The sequence below is a fragment of the Paramormyrops kingsleyae genome, chromosome 3 (genome assembly GCF_048594095.1).
Source record: "Paramormyrops kingsleyae isolate MSU_618 chromosome 3, PKINGS_0.4, whole genome shotgun sequence".
Classification (NCBI taxonomy): domain Eukaryota; kingdom Metazoa; phylum Chordata; class Actinopteri; order Osteoglossiformes; family Mormyridae; genus Paramormyrops; species Paramormyrops kingsleyae.
In genome coordinates, this window is record NC_132799.1 from 31,144,360 (window position 1) to 31,162,338 (window position 17,979).

The window sequence follows — 17,979 nt, forward strand, 5'->3', positions numbered from 1 at the left end:
GTATTTTTTATATAAAAAATAACATTTCTGAGCATACAACTGCATTCATGTTCATGAATTTAATGTCATTTACTATCATGTCTTTACAATAAGCTGATTTCTAGTAATATAAACCGCTTGAATCTTTGTGCAGAGTATCACAATACTGGTGTGAAAAACCCATTACAAATACAAGCGGAGGAGGGGGGGAGAGAGATCATGAATGTGGTGAAAACGGATTGAATAGTATTCAGAACGGGATTTCTGGTGCCATTTAATTATGAAAATTCGTTTCATCACACAACCTACATATCTTATTCAAAATAAAATCGGAGCCATTATATATTAACTGATTTACTACGCGTAGCCTACTTGCTGAATAATCTATTTAAATGGATGAGGGATTGATGGTAAACTACTTAAAACAATTTAAGATTTTTTAAATTGTTATAAAAATATTTTATTTAAATGTTACAGAAGAGTCACACAAATGTTTTTAATTTTGCCAAATGTTTTAATCCTAGCAACATTTCTGGTCTATTGTTAAGGAGCTAGTTAATTTTGCAATTTAAAATATTAAAAAACATCCACAAAGCTCCCAAAAACTAAGCTAAATCAAATTCTTGCAATCGACAGAACGGAATCTATATCGACCTATGGCTGCATACTCCCACGTTTAATGAAGACAGTCGCACCTGTTGGCAGTGGCGTCTAACCCACAGAAAAGTTTCAGCCCAGACTGTACTATTCACCCCCAGGAGGGGAGTGAGCCTAGCCGCCGAAGTTTGAGAAGGGAAGGAAAACAAGGGAAGGGAAGCCTTAAGCGAACGAGCCCAACCTCGCGAAGGAGTGGAATGGAATGCACCAGGATCCGGACCTGCTCGGCGCGGCTCGCAGTCTCTTCGGGCGCTCGGTGTACCTGTGCGCTTATTATGGTGCTGTAAACACTTACACTGTAACAGTTACCCTGGTCCCGAAACGACACTAAACTGGGCTCGTCTCAAGTTAAAGCAAGGGAGATACTGGAGACATGGCGTCTCAGGCAGAAGTAGGTGAGGGCGAACTTTTGGAAATTGACATATGCGAAGGTGAGATCCTTTCCGAGGAGGAGAGCGGCGTTTTTGTCAACCTGGCCACGTCGTACTCGGACGGGCTCCCTTTATTTGGCCAGTGGGCAGTGTCGGGCCACGTAGGTCAGCCCGGGGAAAGCGCCTTGGAGAGAACCGCCGACGAGGTCACCGCGCAGGCGGCCAGCCAGGTTCCTACAAACGCCAGGACCCCAGGCGGCTCCGTGAGCTCGAGTACCGGGAATGGCGAAGCCTTGGGGGATGAGCCCCGATGCCTGTCCAGAGCATCTATTTTGGACTGCCTTTTGGTGGAGCTTTATGACACCTACGATGGCTGCTATAAGAGGAGCGCAGACAGCATGGACAGCTCTACCGAAGCCTCTAGCTCGGACGCCTTCTTGGGAAGAAGTAATTCCGGCTCCACTTTCCTCCAGGAGCTGCAGGAGAAGCACACTGGCCGGTATCAAATGAATTACCTGGCTCAAAAAGGTGCGATCAAATAGTTCGTTTTCCCCACAAAAACGATTTTTTTTCCCTTTTAAGCGCTATTTATTTGCAGAATAAATTTGCAACATGCAATTGACCTGCTGCTTTGGTATAAATATCACTGTTAACAGTGTTAAGGCATGCAAAGTGAAAACGGCCGCGTAGAAACCCGTATGTATTCTGCATAGTTTAGTGGCAAAGACAATATACTGTATTATCTTTGATAAGAACGCCAGGAAATGTATGTGGGCTGTTATTTTACCCAAAATGTGCTTTTGACTTTTTTGCTGCCCTTCGGTAATAATTAATCACTGTGTCAGCTCATGCAAGACTATAACTGTAATACACTTGGACCGTGGACAGTAACGTTGGACTGCTCCTCTTCCCCTGCAGACCCCGAGGAGCTGAAGTCGATTATCTATGAGGTGAAGTATCGCATCGGGATTCAATCTGCAAAGTTAGTCCGCCAACTGAAGAGGAAGGACCGGCTGCATAACAAGGTGCAGAAGAAATGCGACATTGTGACCGCCTGCCTGCAAGCCGTGTCTCCAAAAAGATGTAAGAGCATGGTTTGATCCTTCTTCGCTGTGCTCTTCAGGTGTTACTCCTCTAGTGATGCAGATAGTGAACACCTGTGACTGTGTTAGTTTTGTTGTGTTACTGGGAGGAGCATGTGAATTGCACGCTCACTGTCAAGTGTGGATGTAGTCTGGACGCTGGGAGGGTTTAGATGTGCAGCTGGGGATTGTCAGTCTGGTTTTCAGTCCTGTGTGTGAATTCATTTAAGAGTAAAACTGAAAGTGTCGATTTTAAAACGTTTGAAGAGACAGGAAATGGAAACAGGAATTTCAGAAATTGTGACTTATCATTAACGCAATATTAAAACGTGGTGTTTTGCTTTAATTTGCTATAGCTGTGTGTGTGATGGGCAGGTGATCTCATGCACTTCAGGATAGTCTTTGGCTTCATCTTGTAGCGAAATCAGAAATTATTGCTGGATTAGTAATAGTCATTGCCTCTCCTGTAAATCATATGTATCGGGATATAGTATGGTGTGTGTCAGTATTTCTGGTTACGAGTCAGATTGGGACAAATGTTGGTCTTTTTAGCCTGTTCATACATATACATTTTATGATCTCTCCATTTTGTAATACATTCAAAATGTATCTCTGGGTGTTTATTTCTTCCCAGTGGTCAAATTTCGGTCTACAGAGTTATTCAGGGACGTTTCTAGCTATTGAAAAGATCAGGGGGCAAGTTAAGTTTACCTGGGGCTTTATTTTATTTATTTGTGTTTTTGAAGGAGGGCTGGTATCGGGGCTAAAATACTAGGGGCTATGAGACATAATGATGCCCATGGATTTAGTCACATTAAAGATGTCTAATTTCTCTGGTCCTGTTGTGCATTCCCCGGGGAAATAGTGAAAATGGGACAGACCGTCAAAATATGAAGTGCAACTGTAAATGTATTTGATAAATCTGCAAATGAGCATTAGTGTTCTCTAGTATTCTGTACGAGGCCCAGCTACTGTAATGCAGCATAATAATGTAGATGACACCTTGTTTTTTGGAGAATGTGTTCATTGGTATACACATTACATAGACTGATTAGTATAAGGCTTTGCATCAGTGGTTCCTACCCAGTAGTACCAGTTAAAGTTCATATAGACTATTTCCTGATTGATTTATTTTTATTTATTTATTTTTTCCTTCTTGACGTTTAACATGCAATGAAAAGAAGTTTCACCTCTTGCCTGTGGAGCTGCAGTAAAATGTCTGATTCAATCTGTACATGTTGGCCCAGAAGTTCATTTAACCGTTAGCCTGACAAAAGGAGTGTGTCTGTATGTATTTTTTATTTCTGCTGCCACTAAAGAGTGCTAAGACTCAGTACCAGTACTAAGTGACACTAAGACTCAGTACCAGTACTAAGTGACACTAAGACTCAGTACCAGTACTAAGTGACAGTACCTAAGGCTAGAGTCTTATGGTGGGCAAACAACTCAGTAGCTGCTGGATAAAGTAGGTTCCTGGAGAACTGTTATTAAACAATTGTGCAAATGTTAAATGATCATTTTATAAAACTTAAGTACTGTTGTTGTTATACACCCTTAAAATGTAAAAGTGCACAGCTGCGTGTGATACGCTGGCTTACATACTAGTTATTTCTATAAGCGGGAGAACCATTTGAGATTATATTTCCCTTTAAATTACACAATGTTAACGGCCTGCTTCTAGGTGCCTGTAGAGCTCCTGTATTCACAGTTGATTCTCTGCCATTGCAGATGGACAAATTGGGAGGGACATGATGGCACTGTGTTTGCGCTTTCAATTTTTATGAAAATCTGAAAAGAAAAGTGAACCTTAAAACACAATTGAAATGTCACCATATTGAGCAATAGCGTACTAGCTTGGGTGACCCAGATCTATGGTCAGTCATTCCATTCTGTGGTTTGCTTATTCATGGTTTTTTTTTTGTTTTAATCCACATGCAGCCTGGTAGCAGGAATCAAACAGGTATGGTATTCACAGCACCAAACCCTGAGAAAGCATGTTGTTGTGAATGGAAATTGTTCAGTGTTATGGTTTTTTTTATTATTTGTGAAAGTGGTTAGGTTTCTTGCTCTTTGATGATAATGAGGAAAGATTACACCCAGATGTGATTAGATATGCATTAAATTAGACCCCCTTAACCGTCTTTTCTCTGCCATGTATATTCTGCCTTACTGCTATGAATATTTATGAAAAAATATTAACGGCCGTGGCAGGTGTATTAAGTGTTTATATAATGTTCTTTCCCTTAAACTAATTTATGAATTTCTGGGCATTAAGGAGGTAATTTTTCGTAGCTTCTTTTTCGTCATGCTTCTTTTGAACAAGTAATTTTTATTCTGACTTGATTGAAACCCGAAACATTTCAACACATTAAACACGTTACGGTGTGTTAAATTCTGAAAATTAGCAAGTTTGCCATTACCTGTCTTTATAACAAGAGCGGTAATTTAGCCTTGTAGTCGTCTTTCAGCCACCTGACAGTATTTTAGATACCAGTTAACTGCATCCGATCCTGGCTAAACGTTTGGGAGATACTGCCCGCTTGCCGCTCCCTTCCGCAGCCGCCGTTACCGGAGGTGTGGAGCCGTGACGCCGCGCGTGTGGGTGTGAGCGGGGTCCCGCTGCAGCAGTTGCATTGCAGACTGCGGATGGTCCGCTGGGAGCTCGGATGACCTCGTCGCTACGACTGCATTGGATGTATATATCGCTTTTGTAACGTAGGATGCAGAATGCCGCCCTTGTGCGGCACTCGAAGCTGAAATATTCAGCGATCGTAAATAATTTTATTTTGCGAGGAGCGAACCGCGGATTCAATCGCTGAGATGCATGAAGCAGTCGACCAAGTGATCGCTGCCACCCTTCTAAAGAACAATTAATATCTCTTTGTCCAAGTGTGGAGGGGGATACCGGAGACTATTCGGAACTGTTGCCAAACAGTGAGCAATAGCAAATAGAAATTCGGTGACTGGTTCAGGCACGTTCATTTGATTTTGATTTCATCGCCCTGGATTTTTCTCAATGAAGCAAGACAGGCTCGCCGCCTCTAAAAGGTCTCGGGTCTGTGTGAAGCGGCAGACCGCTGGAGGGGTCGGTAACATCATCAGCAATGTCCTGAAGAAGCGCAGCTGCATCTCCAGGAGCGCTCCTCGCCTGCTGTGCACCTTGGAGCCAGGTGATCTGGGCGCGATGCCTCCATGCCTCTTTGGTTACTGATAACGAGTGATCACCCTTTATTCAGGAGGGGGATATGCGCTGCACGTCATTGCGAATCCAAGTCTTCTTATTCTGAATCATTTTATATGGTTGATTATACGCTGGATGTGTTAAGTCTCCTCGGTTGTTTTTAATTTAAGGGTACTCAGATTAATGTTTTCTTTTGTAGTCCCCCTTGTTACCGTGGTTTACCACTTCACGGCTATCGACTTTAAATAGCCATATTTAACATACATAATATTGACTGTACTCTATGTAATATACTCTATGTAATATAACCGGCATTTATTCATGCGTCGTTTAACGCTATTTTATTGTAAGGTTTTCAGGAAGTAGGAGGACTCCCTTCCAGGACTAATCGTTTAATCCCTTTTATCCTAAATATTCAAAGAGAAATGAAAGGGCTTTCAGGAAACATGGTGGAAGACATAACCGGGGGTTTCGTGAGCCGTTCGGACGAGGCGTCATGACGTATGCGGGTGCAGGTTATTATAGTTTGTTTAAAAGTTAAACTGTTTAAGATCTAATCCGTGTGAGGGCTAAATTTAAGGCGACACCGTGTTATTGCTGCCACAGAGCTCCGCGATGGCTGCTGCTGCAGTTGGCTGGCCGGTGCTTCGTTATCACCGGACCTGTATCTTGTAGTGAATGGCTCGTTACTAAAAGCTTGGCAGATGAACATTAAGGTGGATGTGTGCTGTTTTGATTTTTTTGGTATTTGATCTGGCCTCCATGTACGTGCAGCACACTTTGTTGTCAGAGAGCGGAAGTACGAAATCAGCACCACGCAGCGCGGAACAGCGGCTTGACATTTTGTGTCAGCGAATATTGTCCATTCTCTTAATTGTCTTATTTTAAATAACTCATGGTCAAAATAACTTCCTCTTATCTGTTTTCCGTTTTTTTGTTAGAAAAATATGCCCGCTACCTGGTTATATTTCAACGGGCAATGGTGGGGGGGTCCGTCCTTTCATAAAAGTGCATGACGTAATCGCTTCCCAGTAAAGACACTATGCCTTAGGGCGATGGAACAGTAGCGCTTCTAATGTCAATTTCTGGTCTTTCTTAACTTGTTTGACATTTCAAACGGAGCTGGCGAGTTGAATATTTTACCCATCATTTTGGTTGCCTTTTTTTTGATGACTTTAAGTCAAGGTTACAAGGGGTTCTAAATTTGAAACTGGGTTGGTGGGTGAACCAAACCAATACCTCTTCAGTTGTGTTCTAATTTGTGTATTTTTTCACTTGGTTAATCAGGGGTGGACACAAGGCTGAAGTTTACCCTTGAACCATCCCTGGGTAAAAATGGCTTCCAGCAGGTGAGTAGTTTTAATACGATGCTCCTGCACTCCTTGTCTGTGAAGCTGAAAGGCTTTCAGGCTTTTTTATGCCACAGTGTGTTTGAAATTGAGAAGCTGTGGGATAGAGCTTATGTGAGTGAAGCAGGTGGTTGATGACAGTCTGGAGTGTCATGTGACTTGTGTCTTGCAGTGGTTCGATGCCCTCAAGGCTGTGGCCCGACTGCCCACTGGCATCCCCAAGGAGTGGAGAAAAAGGGTAACGTCACCTGCCCCTCCTTGGCTTTCAAGTGGAATTATTTTTTTTTTTGGTATTTTTTTTTAGTTGCAATTGCAATGTAACACCAAATTTGAATTCTTAGTCAATTCCTAGAAATTCAGCTGAACTAGTAAACTACTGTAGTAATGAATTGTGATTATTATAATAATATTTTTTTTTAAAAACAAGCCAATACAGTGGAATCTTATTTTCAGCATATATATATATATATATATATATATATATATATATATATATATATATATATATATATATATATATATATATATATAATATATATATATATATATATATATATTTATATAAATAAATATAAATAAAATGAATTTTTCTCCAGGTGTGGCTGACTTTGGCTGACCAGTACCTCCACAGCATCTCCATCGACTGGGAGAAGACCCTGAGGTTTGCCTTTAATGACCGCAGTAACCCAGACGACGACTCACTGGGCATCCAGATCGTCAAGGCAAGGCACGGGGCTCTGAGACCTGGCCTGGAAAAGATGCCTGTCTAATGAGCCATTTTTATAAGTGGTTGATTGTTTCTTGGTTTATTTCAGTCATATAGGCTGTAAAATTTTTGTGCAGTTCGATTTTCACTCGCTTGCGTGTATGTAGTACTTTTAATCATTTATTCTTCATCAGATCTACATGGTAATTGTTTAATTCTTCATTTATTAATAAAATTCAGCCAGCATTCAGTAGCTTTGTCCATATGTCACATTCATTTGCTACCTCTGAAGCAATTTAAGTCCTTCCAAGCCTGTCCATAAGTCCCCTTTTTATGCATCAGCCTGACTTTTATCCTCCTAGATGGATAATTACAGTAGATTCTTGGCTCCAGCCAAAGGCGTGTTTGTAATGGAGAATATCAGTATCAGGATGTTTGCTCATGCCGCTCTGTCAACACTGAGCGCGTAATGGAAAAAGTGAAGGCCTGTGCCGTTTCTGCCATGCATGCATTTATGCAGAGTGCTGAACCATTGAGTGAGCGGGAAGCGGTCCAGCTTTCTATCTTGGGTCTTCCGCTCTGCCTCTGTATCTCTGGCTGTTGTTCCATAGTGTCAGTCATTGCCCTGTCTATCTGTTCTGAACATCAGAGAGTGGATGCACTGATTAACTGGCTTCATTCAAGAAGAAGCAAACTTGCATTATGTGACGTGGACTTTTTGATTCTTCAGGACCTTCACAGGACTGGATGCAGTTCCTATTGTGGCCAAGAGGGGGAGCAAGACAGGGTGGTCCTGAAGCGAGTGTTGCTGGCCTATGCACGTTGGAACAAGAATGTTGGTTACTGTCAAGGGTTCAATGTACTGGCGGCTCTTATTCTTGAGGTCACTGAAGGAAATGAAGGGGACGCTCTGAAGGTACAGCTTCACCAGAAGTCAAGGCATTTTTGAGCTGTGTTGACTGCAAGACTTAAGGCGTGAGCAGTGAGCCTGTTTTTATTTGCACCTCTGCAGGTGATGATCTACCTGATAGACAAGGTGCTTCCTGACAGCTACTTCGCCAACAACCTCCGTGCACTGTCCGTGGACATGGCCGTGTTCAGGGACTTGCTGAGGCTGAAGCTGCCTGAGCTCTCTCAGCACCTGAACTACCTCCAGAAGGCAGCCAACCGCAAGGGTGGAGGTGAGTAAAACTTGGTCTCTCTTTTTCAGCTGCGTCTCAAGTAAGAGATCATCACCTGAAGCTCAGTACAGCAGCCTACAGCTCAGTAGTGAGCACATCACTGGCTTGGGGTGTTTCAATACCAAGAACGTGAAGATCGTACTTGTGATCTTGGCAAGAGCAGTCTTGCTAACTTGCCTCCCAAGAACGAACTTGGGGTGCAATGAATCATGGCCTCCTTTGGCGAGGATGCATTCGATGTATCCTTGATATTTGGGGGCGGGGCAAGAATGACAGCTGGGGATTTTTACTGTCCTCTGTACTTCTCTTCTTGAGTATTGGAACTGGTCTTTGGTAATGGAAGATGATGTAAAACGGGCACATAAGAACATAAGTACGGTCAAGTATGCATATTGAAAAACATCGTTTGTGTTATCCCCCCACAACCTTTCACCCATGACCTATGCCCTATGACCTTTCCCCTCCGGTTTCCTGCACCAGGGAGCTACGAGCCACCGCTGACCAACGTCTTCACTATGCAGTGGTTCCTCACCCTGTTTGCCACCTGCCTGCCCCACCATACCGTGCTGAAGATCTGGGACTCGGTCTTCTTTGAGGGCTCGGAGGTGCTCCTGCGTGTGGCGCTGGCCATCTGGGTGAAGCTGGCCGAGTGAGTAGGTTTGCGTCTAACCTGTGGCAGCCACTCCGGGCAGCAAGCACAGCGTTGCATGTTTGATTCCCGGTGAGAGGAAAATCTCTTTATGGTTAAGTGACCATGTAGCCTGTATCCATCGGGCTCAGGAGACAACTGGTATCCAGAATTCCTGGAATGTTCTTGTGTTCAGTGTGATCTGAGACTAGTTAAAGTTGTTCGTTTTGACATTGTTCAAATACTGATAGTTACAAAGGAGAGAGAAGGTTGTTCTGGAAAAGCTCCCCCTACGCTGCTGTCTAATCTTGAAATGGTGATTTGAAGGATTCTCTATGTAAGACTCATACAGACAGATGGATGTTCTTTCTTCAGTCTCATGCTCATCACCATGGGAACATGCTCCCTAATGGGACCGCTCCATGTCTGTGAAACTGCAACATCATAAGGAAGTGGTTCGACGTGGGTTCTGGTATCCAGCCCTGTGAAGCCGTACGGTGCTGATTCACTCTCCCCTCTGCTAGGCGGATCGAGTACTGTCAGAGTGCAGACGAATTCTACAGCACTATGGGCTGCCTGACCCAGGAAATGCTGGAGAACAATCTGATTGATTCCAACGAGCTCATGCAGGTGGGCGTCTGCCTTGACGCCAAGCAGGGCCCACACCTGGGCTTAGGGATGGGTTCGAGTCCCAAAAAATCCTCACACAGTGGTGCAAGTGGCTAATGCAAAATAATAAACATTGGGCGACATATATGACGCATGTGGGTAATATTATGTGGTGAGTCAATCAGGAATAAGTATTCTGTGTGGAATGAACCAGTGTAGTTTTCTTAGTGTTCTTGCAATCCAATTTACATAGGTGGACATTTCAGGTCCAGAAAGTAAAATCCAAACCAGGATTTTGTTTCAACCAACCAGTTGAGTATAAAGAGTCACAGTCACAGAGTACTGAACTGGTTGGTTGAAACAAAATCCTGGTTTGGATTTTACTTTCTGGACCTGAAATGTATTGCAATTGCAATTACAGATGCAGTAAATACTGGTCATGTGTCCCTGTAAAGAGCAGTCCTGGTTCACTGACTTAACCAGGTTATATGAATTATTTAGCGATACATTATTTAGGCACGCAGTCATCTCCTGCTGGTCATGTGATCATTTTGATTTGGCACCTTGCGCTCTTAACTCAGCAAGGCGTGAAACATACTCTCCAATTTATTTATCCATTTGTTTTTCTTTTTTTGCGGACAGATGGTGTACTCCATGGCTGCCTTCCCGTTCCCCCAGCTGGCAGAGCTGCGTGAGAAGTACACCTACAACATCACGCCTTTCCCCGCCCCCATTAAGGCCAGCGGCAGGTGGGTCTTCCGGAAGGATCCGGGCCTGCCTCTTAACATTCGCCATGCTCTGGGATTCCTTAGGGCAGGCTTCCCCAGTTCCGGTGTGTTTCAGCAGGGAAATCTGCTAACTACGTTGCAAACTGGCCCTCCAGGACCGGAATAGAGATTCCTGGCTTCGAGCCTGGAGTTACTCGATTCTCCTGGACAGTAACCTAGGAAGGGTCCTGTTGTACTCCATAGTGAGGAGATTGAACTGGAGCAGCTCGGGTTGACGTCTATTAAAGTGCAAATACAATGGAGTACAGTGGTAATGGTTAAGGAGCTAGACTTGAGTCCTTGAGAGTGCAGGTTACTGGTTGCTTATAGTAGTTCAATAGATTTACTACAGAAAGGTACTATAAATTAATGACTAAGAACTGTCATCACAAGCTGCTGAAGATGGTCTGGCTGGCTAAATATCACCTCTGTGTATTATGTAAGGATAGCTGTCACATCAAATGTGGGCTGGCCGTTACCTGGCTTTACGCAGATGTGGCAGTCCAGGTCAACTGCGCGTTTTGCAGTTGGACAAATGCAGGTTGCAGCACGATATGTGTGCATGTGAATTTACCGCTACCTGGGAGGCTTGGGTGTCAGGGCATGACTTTGGGGTAAACATTAGGCCAAGCTCTGCATCTTTCTCTGCACTTTTTAAAAAAAATTATGTTTGTCTTTCAAATTGTAAGTACATAAAAATGAGGTCACTGATCACAAACGGTCTTGTGTTTCCAGCAGACACTTACATGAGGGACAACGCTGACAGGGACAGTTTCTGTCGTGACAGACGGTGTTCGGTGGACAATCTGTTAATATATCTGACATTCCTAACCCTTTCATCCAGTGGAGTATGGGTGCGTCCTTGACTGAGGTCAAATGTAACTAGAGAAGAACCTCCTGTGTTGTAACTGCTTGTTTGAGATGAGTCTGCAGAATCTTCTGGACCTGATGTTCACAGCTGTCGCCTCTCTGCAGGATTCTGTTTGGACTTGTGGTGGAAGTTCTTGGAGCACATGAGGTCACTCACAGCTTCCGTACTCTAATCATCTGAGTGCCTACAGTGGCACATCTGGCTGTTTGTAGTAACGCTAATGATCAGAGGTGTTCGAATTCGGGCAGGAAGGGAGTGTTTCCTTTGGACGAGGTGTGACTCAGACTGCTGTTCTGGCTGCGTGGTGTTTGAATGTCCTTCTGCATGTTACTGGTTCCATCAGATAATGTCTGGACTGGATGCTGAATACCACATGTGTGATGATGAGCTTCAGGGTTTGTCCTACTTGACTGGTTCCTATGGGAACCTGGTGGCGGGTGTAGGTTGGGGTGGATTTGCCACTTCGTACTCACGCTGCCCCTGACTCCGCCCCTCTTCCGCTCGCAGCCAGGGGGGCCACGTGCGGGACAGTGACGACGAGGCTGATGTCGACGATGAGGACTCCCTGGCCAGTATCCTGGGCTGCCTGGGGCCATTTGGTGGCCTCCTGGCTCCTGAACTGCAGAAGTACCAGAGACACCTGAAAGGTCTGGCCATCCCTGCCTCTGCTACACAACTCCGGGATGCATTCCCTCCCCAGCCTTGCAAGAGCAGCGCGCGGAGTGTTGCCCTTTTGCGAATTCCACTGCTGCCCCTCTCTCCTGCCCATTTCCTCTGGAGGTGTGGACCCTCCCAGCTGTACTTCCTGCTCTCTCGTCCACCTTTCCTGTCAAAACAGGAAGCGGCTTTTTGCATGGAACCGTTGGCATCCACTGCTGACATGAGCATGCAGTCATGAGAGGTGGAAATTTCAGGTCCAGAAAGTAAAAAAAATCCAGCCCAAGTTTTTGTTTCAACCATCCAGTTGAGTACACCCTGACTGTGACTCTTCATGCTCGACTGCTCGGTTGAAACAAAATCATGGTCTGGATTTTTTTCTTTCTGGACCTGAAATTTCCACCTCTGGCAGTCAGGATAATATTCAGTTGAAAAAGTGCACAGATCCTCAAAGGACAAAATCATGTGTTTCTCTGAAATGCTAGCTGAGGTAATTTGATAGCTTGACTGTGCATCTTTTTGAAATGACACGAGGCCCAAGATGAGAAATGGTTGTCTTGGCCGTTGGCAGTAGGCTCTGTTCCTGCTTTTAGGACGTGGTGTTAGGGGCTGATTCTCTAAGGGGAGGACGCTTGGTACTGGTGTTGGTGTTTACTTACTGCAAAGCTGGATCTGTGTGCCTGTAGAAATGACCGAATGACTGATGGAGCTGCTTTCACCCATGTCTGATTCATATAAACTGTGTCAGGTCAGGGTCTGTTCTAAATTGAGGAAGGAATGTGGCTACAGGTAGCTTCCAGCTCTTCTTCGAATGCAGTGGCTGGGGAGTAAACTAACTTACTGGATTTGTACCCTCCCACTGCCGCAGACCAGCAGGGGGAGCTGAGCCAGCCCAGCCGGAACATCGCCGAGCTGAGCCCGGGGGCGGTGGAGGCGGGACGGGCGGAGCACCAGGCCGCCATCAACAGCATGATGCTGGAGCGCATGAGCACGGACATCAACGCCCTGAAGAAGCAATACAGCCGCATCAAGAAGAGGCAGCAGCAGGCCGGCCTGCTCTACATCCGCGGAGGTACTGACAGCCGGGGGCCGGGGTCTCCAGGGCCTGCGGAGGGTGGTTCTTGTGGGTTGGTCCAGCTCTTGAGTTGTCGTTTCCCCTCCAGGTTCAGAAGCACTTACAGAAACTGGGGTTTCTTCTGATCCCCAGAGCCAGCCAAGTCTGGGTAGTATTCATTGGCACGCACTGGTTGGGTTTGGTGGGGCACTAGGGGGCGCTGTTCTCGTCCTGCTTTTGGCTTTGATTTAATTTGTTTCGGAGCTGCTTGCTATTGGCAGGGAATCACATGGGCAAACGGGGGTGTAAAGCTAAACCAGATCTTTCTTTTTTTTTTATGGGTGAATCACAGTTGCCGTTGGACTCTTGGCTTACCATCGTCTTTTCTATTACCGCTATAGCTGGAAGCTCTTCTTTATTAAATCCCATTGCGTGCACCATGTGGTTTAATGGCTCTTTCTTGCTGGTTGCAGATAAATGTCCGGCCACCAGCCTGCTGGCCTCTCAGGTCCACCTGTCGCCTGTGGTCAACCACCTGCTCCTGGGGAAGCAGCCAAAAGGGCTAAGGGGCTCCAGGAATGGCCTCATCCCGGGGCCCCTCCCCCAGGCACACTCCAGCCCGGTCCGGAACGGAAGCCCACGAGGGCGGGCTCACTCACCATGGCGCGCCCACGTCCGCACGCACCGGCAGAACATGGCACGTGCCTGCGCCCAACTGGGCTTCACGGGCACAGCGGAGCCGGTGGACGACGGGACCGAGGAAGCGGAAAGCAGTGGGGAACTGGAGAGCATGAAGCAGGAGCCAGACCAGGAGGGTGAAGAGACGCCCCCTGAGGTGGTCCCGCCACCCCCCCAGGCAGAACCGGAGGAGGGGCTTGAGCAGGTCGAGCAGAAGCTAGCCTCCCTGGAGCTGGAACAGGAACCAGAGCCGTGTGTTCCACCAAAGACTGAAACGGTTCCAGACTCGGACGCCCCCGTCCCAGTTCTGCCGCCCCCACCCCAGCCTGGCCGTCGCAAAGAGTCGGACTCCTCCTCCAGCTCTGAGAGCGGGAGCGGAAGCTCGCTGCAGCGCAGTCCCTCCGTCGCTACTCTGAGCCCCCGCGCCCAACCGACGGCATTCTCGCCTTTCCCCAGCGTCAAACCGCTCCGCAAGTCCGCTGCCGCCCGGAACCTGGGCCTGTACGGCCCCACCGCGCGCACCCCTACCGTGCATCTTCCCCACATGAGCAAAAGTATGAGACTCGTGGCCAGCAGCGCCACCAAGAGACGATGACGGGGACTGAAGCCAGGCTGCTGTGAGACTCGCAGCCCCTCCCCCGCCTATCTCCATTTGGGCGGGGGGTGCAGCACTTATTTCCCAAGTTACAGTATTCAGAGTCAGGTTTATGCTGCCACAACCGAATGATGGCTGACCTCAAACTCCCCTGGAGAAGATGAGTGTCATCTAGCACATAAAAATATCTATGCTCAGATTAAATAATTGATATGGTTTTTGTTCTCTAAGAACCTGCACTGAATGAAGTACAGCATCGGTCCGTCCTCGGGGCGGGGATCTGGGACAGCTGTGTGCGGAGTGTGAATCTCATATCCCATAACAGGTGTTGCGCTCCACTTCAGTGCGGTCAGTGTGTCACTCCATGCTCAACAGCACACATGCCAGGTTCCGCACAATCGCTCACTGCTCTGCTGTGTATGGAGATGTGAACTCCATACGTGTGCCTTAAGGACAGGTGTGCCATAAGGGGCAGGAATCATTATGGGGGGAGGTGGGGTCTAGGTCCCCTTTTGGAGCCACCAGGGAAAAGGTCCTGAGATCTGGTTGTATGTGCTGTGTGTCAGACAGGAGCTCAGCGGACGGGCTGCCCCTGGGTCCCGGTTTCTCAGCACCGTAAGGGGTCCCACCATCCATCCATATCAGTGAGACATGAAGCTTCTAAGCCTGCTCTTCATGGCTGTCTGCTTTCATTCATACCTGTATGTTCTGCATTCAGCCAGTTTAATAGCCTATTGATGGCCAAGTTCTGTTTGTCATGTGTTATGGAGTGAAAAGCAACATAATGTGTATTTAAGTGGAAATGGGGAGTATGGTGTGTGAAGCCGTTCCACTGTCTGGTCCTGATATCAGCTTTTCTGTTTTCAGTGTTCATTAGAATAAATGCATCATGTAAGGCACAGTTTGCAGCTACAAAATGGCAACACCTTCAGATGGTCGGTGCGTTGCACTGAAAATCTGACATCCTGGTGGCTTTGTTGGGTACGACTCGAATCCTTTGTAGTTCAGATGAGTGTGATCTTGTGTGAGACACTCCTGATGATTTACTTGTTGCATTGCATCAAAGCAGTTGGTTCCTTTAGTCTTAAAGTGTGTAATGAATGTGGGGGAAGCATGTATTGACCTTCCAGAAGTTTAATTGCACAATGTGGTTGTTGATGTCTGTAAAGAAAATGCCTGTAGGCTGGTGGATCTGTAACTATAAAGACTGAATGCAGGGTTAGAACTTTGACCTAAGAAGTTCTTCATGAAATGTTTGTGACACTGGGAATAACTGACTGTTGGTAATCATGGAAAAAATATGGCTCATGCTTGTTTCTAAGTCCTAAATAAAAGAGTTAAGAAGCAAAGATATTGCTGTGACATCTTTTCGAAACATTTTGAGACAAACATTCCAGGTACCTTAATCCAACCAAGACCGACACGCTGCCCAACACAGCTGCTAGGAATCCTCACGCCACCTTGTCCTCTGTGTCTGAGACTTTCTTCAGCATCCATTATTCGTACTATGTGCTTTGATTTGATTTTGTGTAATTTCTAGTTTTGTCCACAAGGGGGAAGCAAATACCCTCAAGGCCCCGCAGTAGCTTAATGCAAAACTGACAAAATGTAGACGTTATGCACAGTGCAAACAGTAAATATGTTTACTGTGTACACATTTTGAAATGAAACCACATCAACACGGAAAATTTAAATGCAAGTTACTCTTTTATTAAGTAACCTTAACACATTGACCAAACACCACAGACTACATAGTGAGGGATATTAGAAACATCAAAAAGACAAATGTTAAGCCAAATAGAAATACACCAAATCAAATAATAAAAAAAATTCTCTGGGGCCTTTGTAGACCTGCATTAAATATACTTTCAGGGTTCAGTAATTTATGTCACCAAGATGACTTGGTGGCCCCTGGCCCTCCTCTGCCCCCCCTCTTGGCAGGCCAGTCTTTGACCTGGCATGTGTCTGACCAAGTCGGTATCTGGCTTGGTGTCTGTCGGAACAGGTCCCCTTCTGTTCAGTTGTCTTATTAGTCCTGGCCTCCTCTCTGCGGTGATTTTTCCCAAATCTGACACTGACAGTCTCTCCTTTGCAGTCTGCTTCTCCTCTGGTGAACCTTTTTGTTTGGTTTACTCTTAACAGCCTTTAGTCAAGTCACCATTTAGCTCATCCTTATTAATTATGTCTTTCTGTCTTTGCCCCGATACTTTAGACATTCAAAAATTGCCCAGTTTCCTCCACAAACGGAGATGAGCTTCTTTCCTGTTTGGTCCCTGAAGAGGTTCTTCTTTGGGTCCCTGCTTCTTGGTGCAACTGGAACCATTGACTCGTCTTGCCTCTTCCTCCACTTTTGTGAAGCTAATTTGATTGAAAAAGACGTTTTTCATTTTCAGTAGTATCTTCTTTGAAATCTTTGCTCAAAGTGAAATAACTCGCATAAATGACATGTGAAATGAACATAGTTTCTCTTTATGGATAATCGTATGGTGTTTAAACAGGCTGAGTAACCGAAGGAGCCTGGATGAATAAAACTATTGGCTTCAGCTATATTTCATCAATTTTTAACAGATTTTGAGTCTGTTAATGTGTTTTGTGATTAGTGTTGTGGTCAGTAGTTTTTCAGATGCTGAGCCGCTCTTGTTTTAGAGCGTACTCACACTTGGCTTGGTTGCCCTGTACTTGGCCAGAGCACGACTGCCAGCCCCTGCTGGTCTGCACTCACATTGCACTTAACAATCCTGAGCCAAGCACACTTTAGTCACCACTGTGTGACGAAAACATAGCAAGGAATCTAACATCTGTACTGACATCCTGGAATTTTTACCGTCCTCTGCACTTCTGTTCTTGAGTATCGGGGTGTTTCACAGTATGAGTACTTGAGAGTACTTGTGTTCTTGTGTGCCTGTTTTATGTCATCTCCCATTGTCAAAGACGAGTTCCAGTGCTCAAGAACAGAAGTACAGAGAACGGTAAAAAGCCTAGGATTACCAAGACTACAAGTACAATCTTTGTGTTTTTGCTATTTAGAAACACCGTTGGAACTGTTCTTCGGCAGTGGAAGACGACGTAAAAGACGTACATGAGAACGAAAGTATGGTGATGAGCAATGACGATATAAAAAAACCTACAAATAATTTAATGGCAAGAGATAAAACTTTATTCATAAAAGCTTATATAAATTTTTATAACAATAACAGGTAAACAATATTGGTTGCTCACTGAATGCTGTGATTTGATTTCTATGAAATTATCTGTAGGTTTTGGTTGTATATTTAATGTTACATCATCAGCAGCATTAGCAAAACGTCGACATGTATCAAGAGGCAAAAAGTGTATTGTGTAATGGCTTTTACCGTGGAGAAACAATGAGGCAGAAGGTTACACAGTATGTGAGTTCATCAAATGCAAACCAACAAGTAGACATGAATTTTTGCCCCCATCCAAACCTCCCCCCCCTCCTTTCAGATGTGTTGCACAGTCATGGACAGTCCATGATGTGATGGATAATAATACATCAGTGAGAGATGGAAAATTTGTCTTTCAGGGGGCATCAGTCTACTGCAAATTTTGCATATTCAGAGTTAACTCAATAACTCAATAGCTATTCAGAGTTA

At 45.3% G+C, this 17,979-nt stretch overlaps 1 protein-coding gene across 3 annotated transcripts; it reads left to right on the top strand.

The window, feature by feature from the left end:
• The first annotated feature begins 677 nt into the window (after positions 1 to 677).
• Positions 678 to 15,605, top strand: tbc1d30 (TBC1 domain family, member 30). 3 transcript variants are annotated; one of them, XM_023841374.2, is made up of 14 exons: positions 678 to 1,535; positions 1,926 to 2,090; positions 6,558 to 6,619; positions 6,792 to 6,857; positions 7,216 to 7,341; positions 8,056 to 8,241; positions 8,338 to 8,506; positions 8,987 to 9,155; positions 9,659 to 9,764; positions 10,386 to 10,492; positions 11,889 to 12,028; positions 12,907 to 13,110; positions 13,202 to 13,261; positions 13,566 to 15,605. In XM_023841374.2, exons 1-14 carry the CDS (start codon positions 1,010 to 1,012, stop codon positions 14,363 to 14,365), a joined length of 2,886 nt encoding a protein of 961 aa, XP_023697142.2. In that variant the 5' UTR covers positions 678 to 1,009; the 3' UTR covers positions 14,366 to 15,605. The 3 variants fall into 3 exon arrangements, with proteins under 3 accessions (XP_023697142.2, XP_023697144.2, XP_023697145.2); XM_023841376.2 differs by lacking the exon at positions 13,202 to 13,261 and having other exon boundaries at positions 679 to 1,535; XM_023841377.2 differs by lacking the exons at positions 678 to 1,535; positions 1,926 to 2,090; positions 13,202 to 13,261 and adding an exon at positions 4,560 to 5,259.
• The last annotated feature ends 2,374 nt before the right edge of the window (positions 15,606 to 17,979 follow it).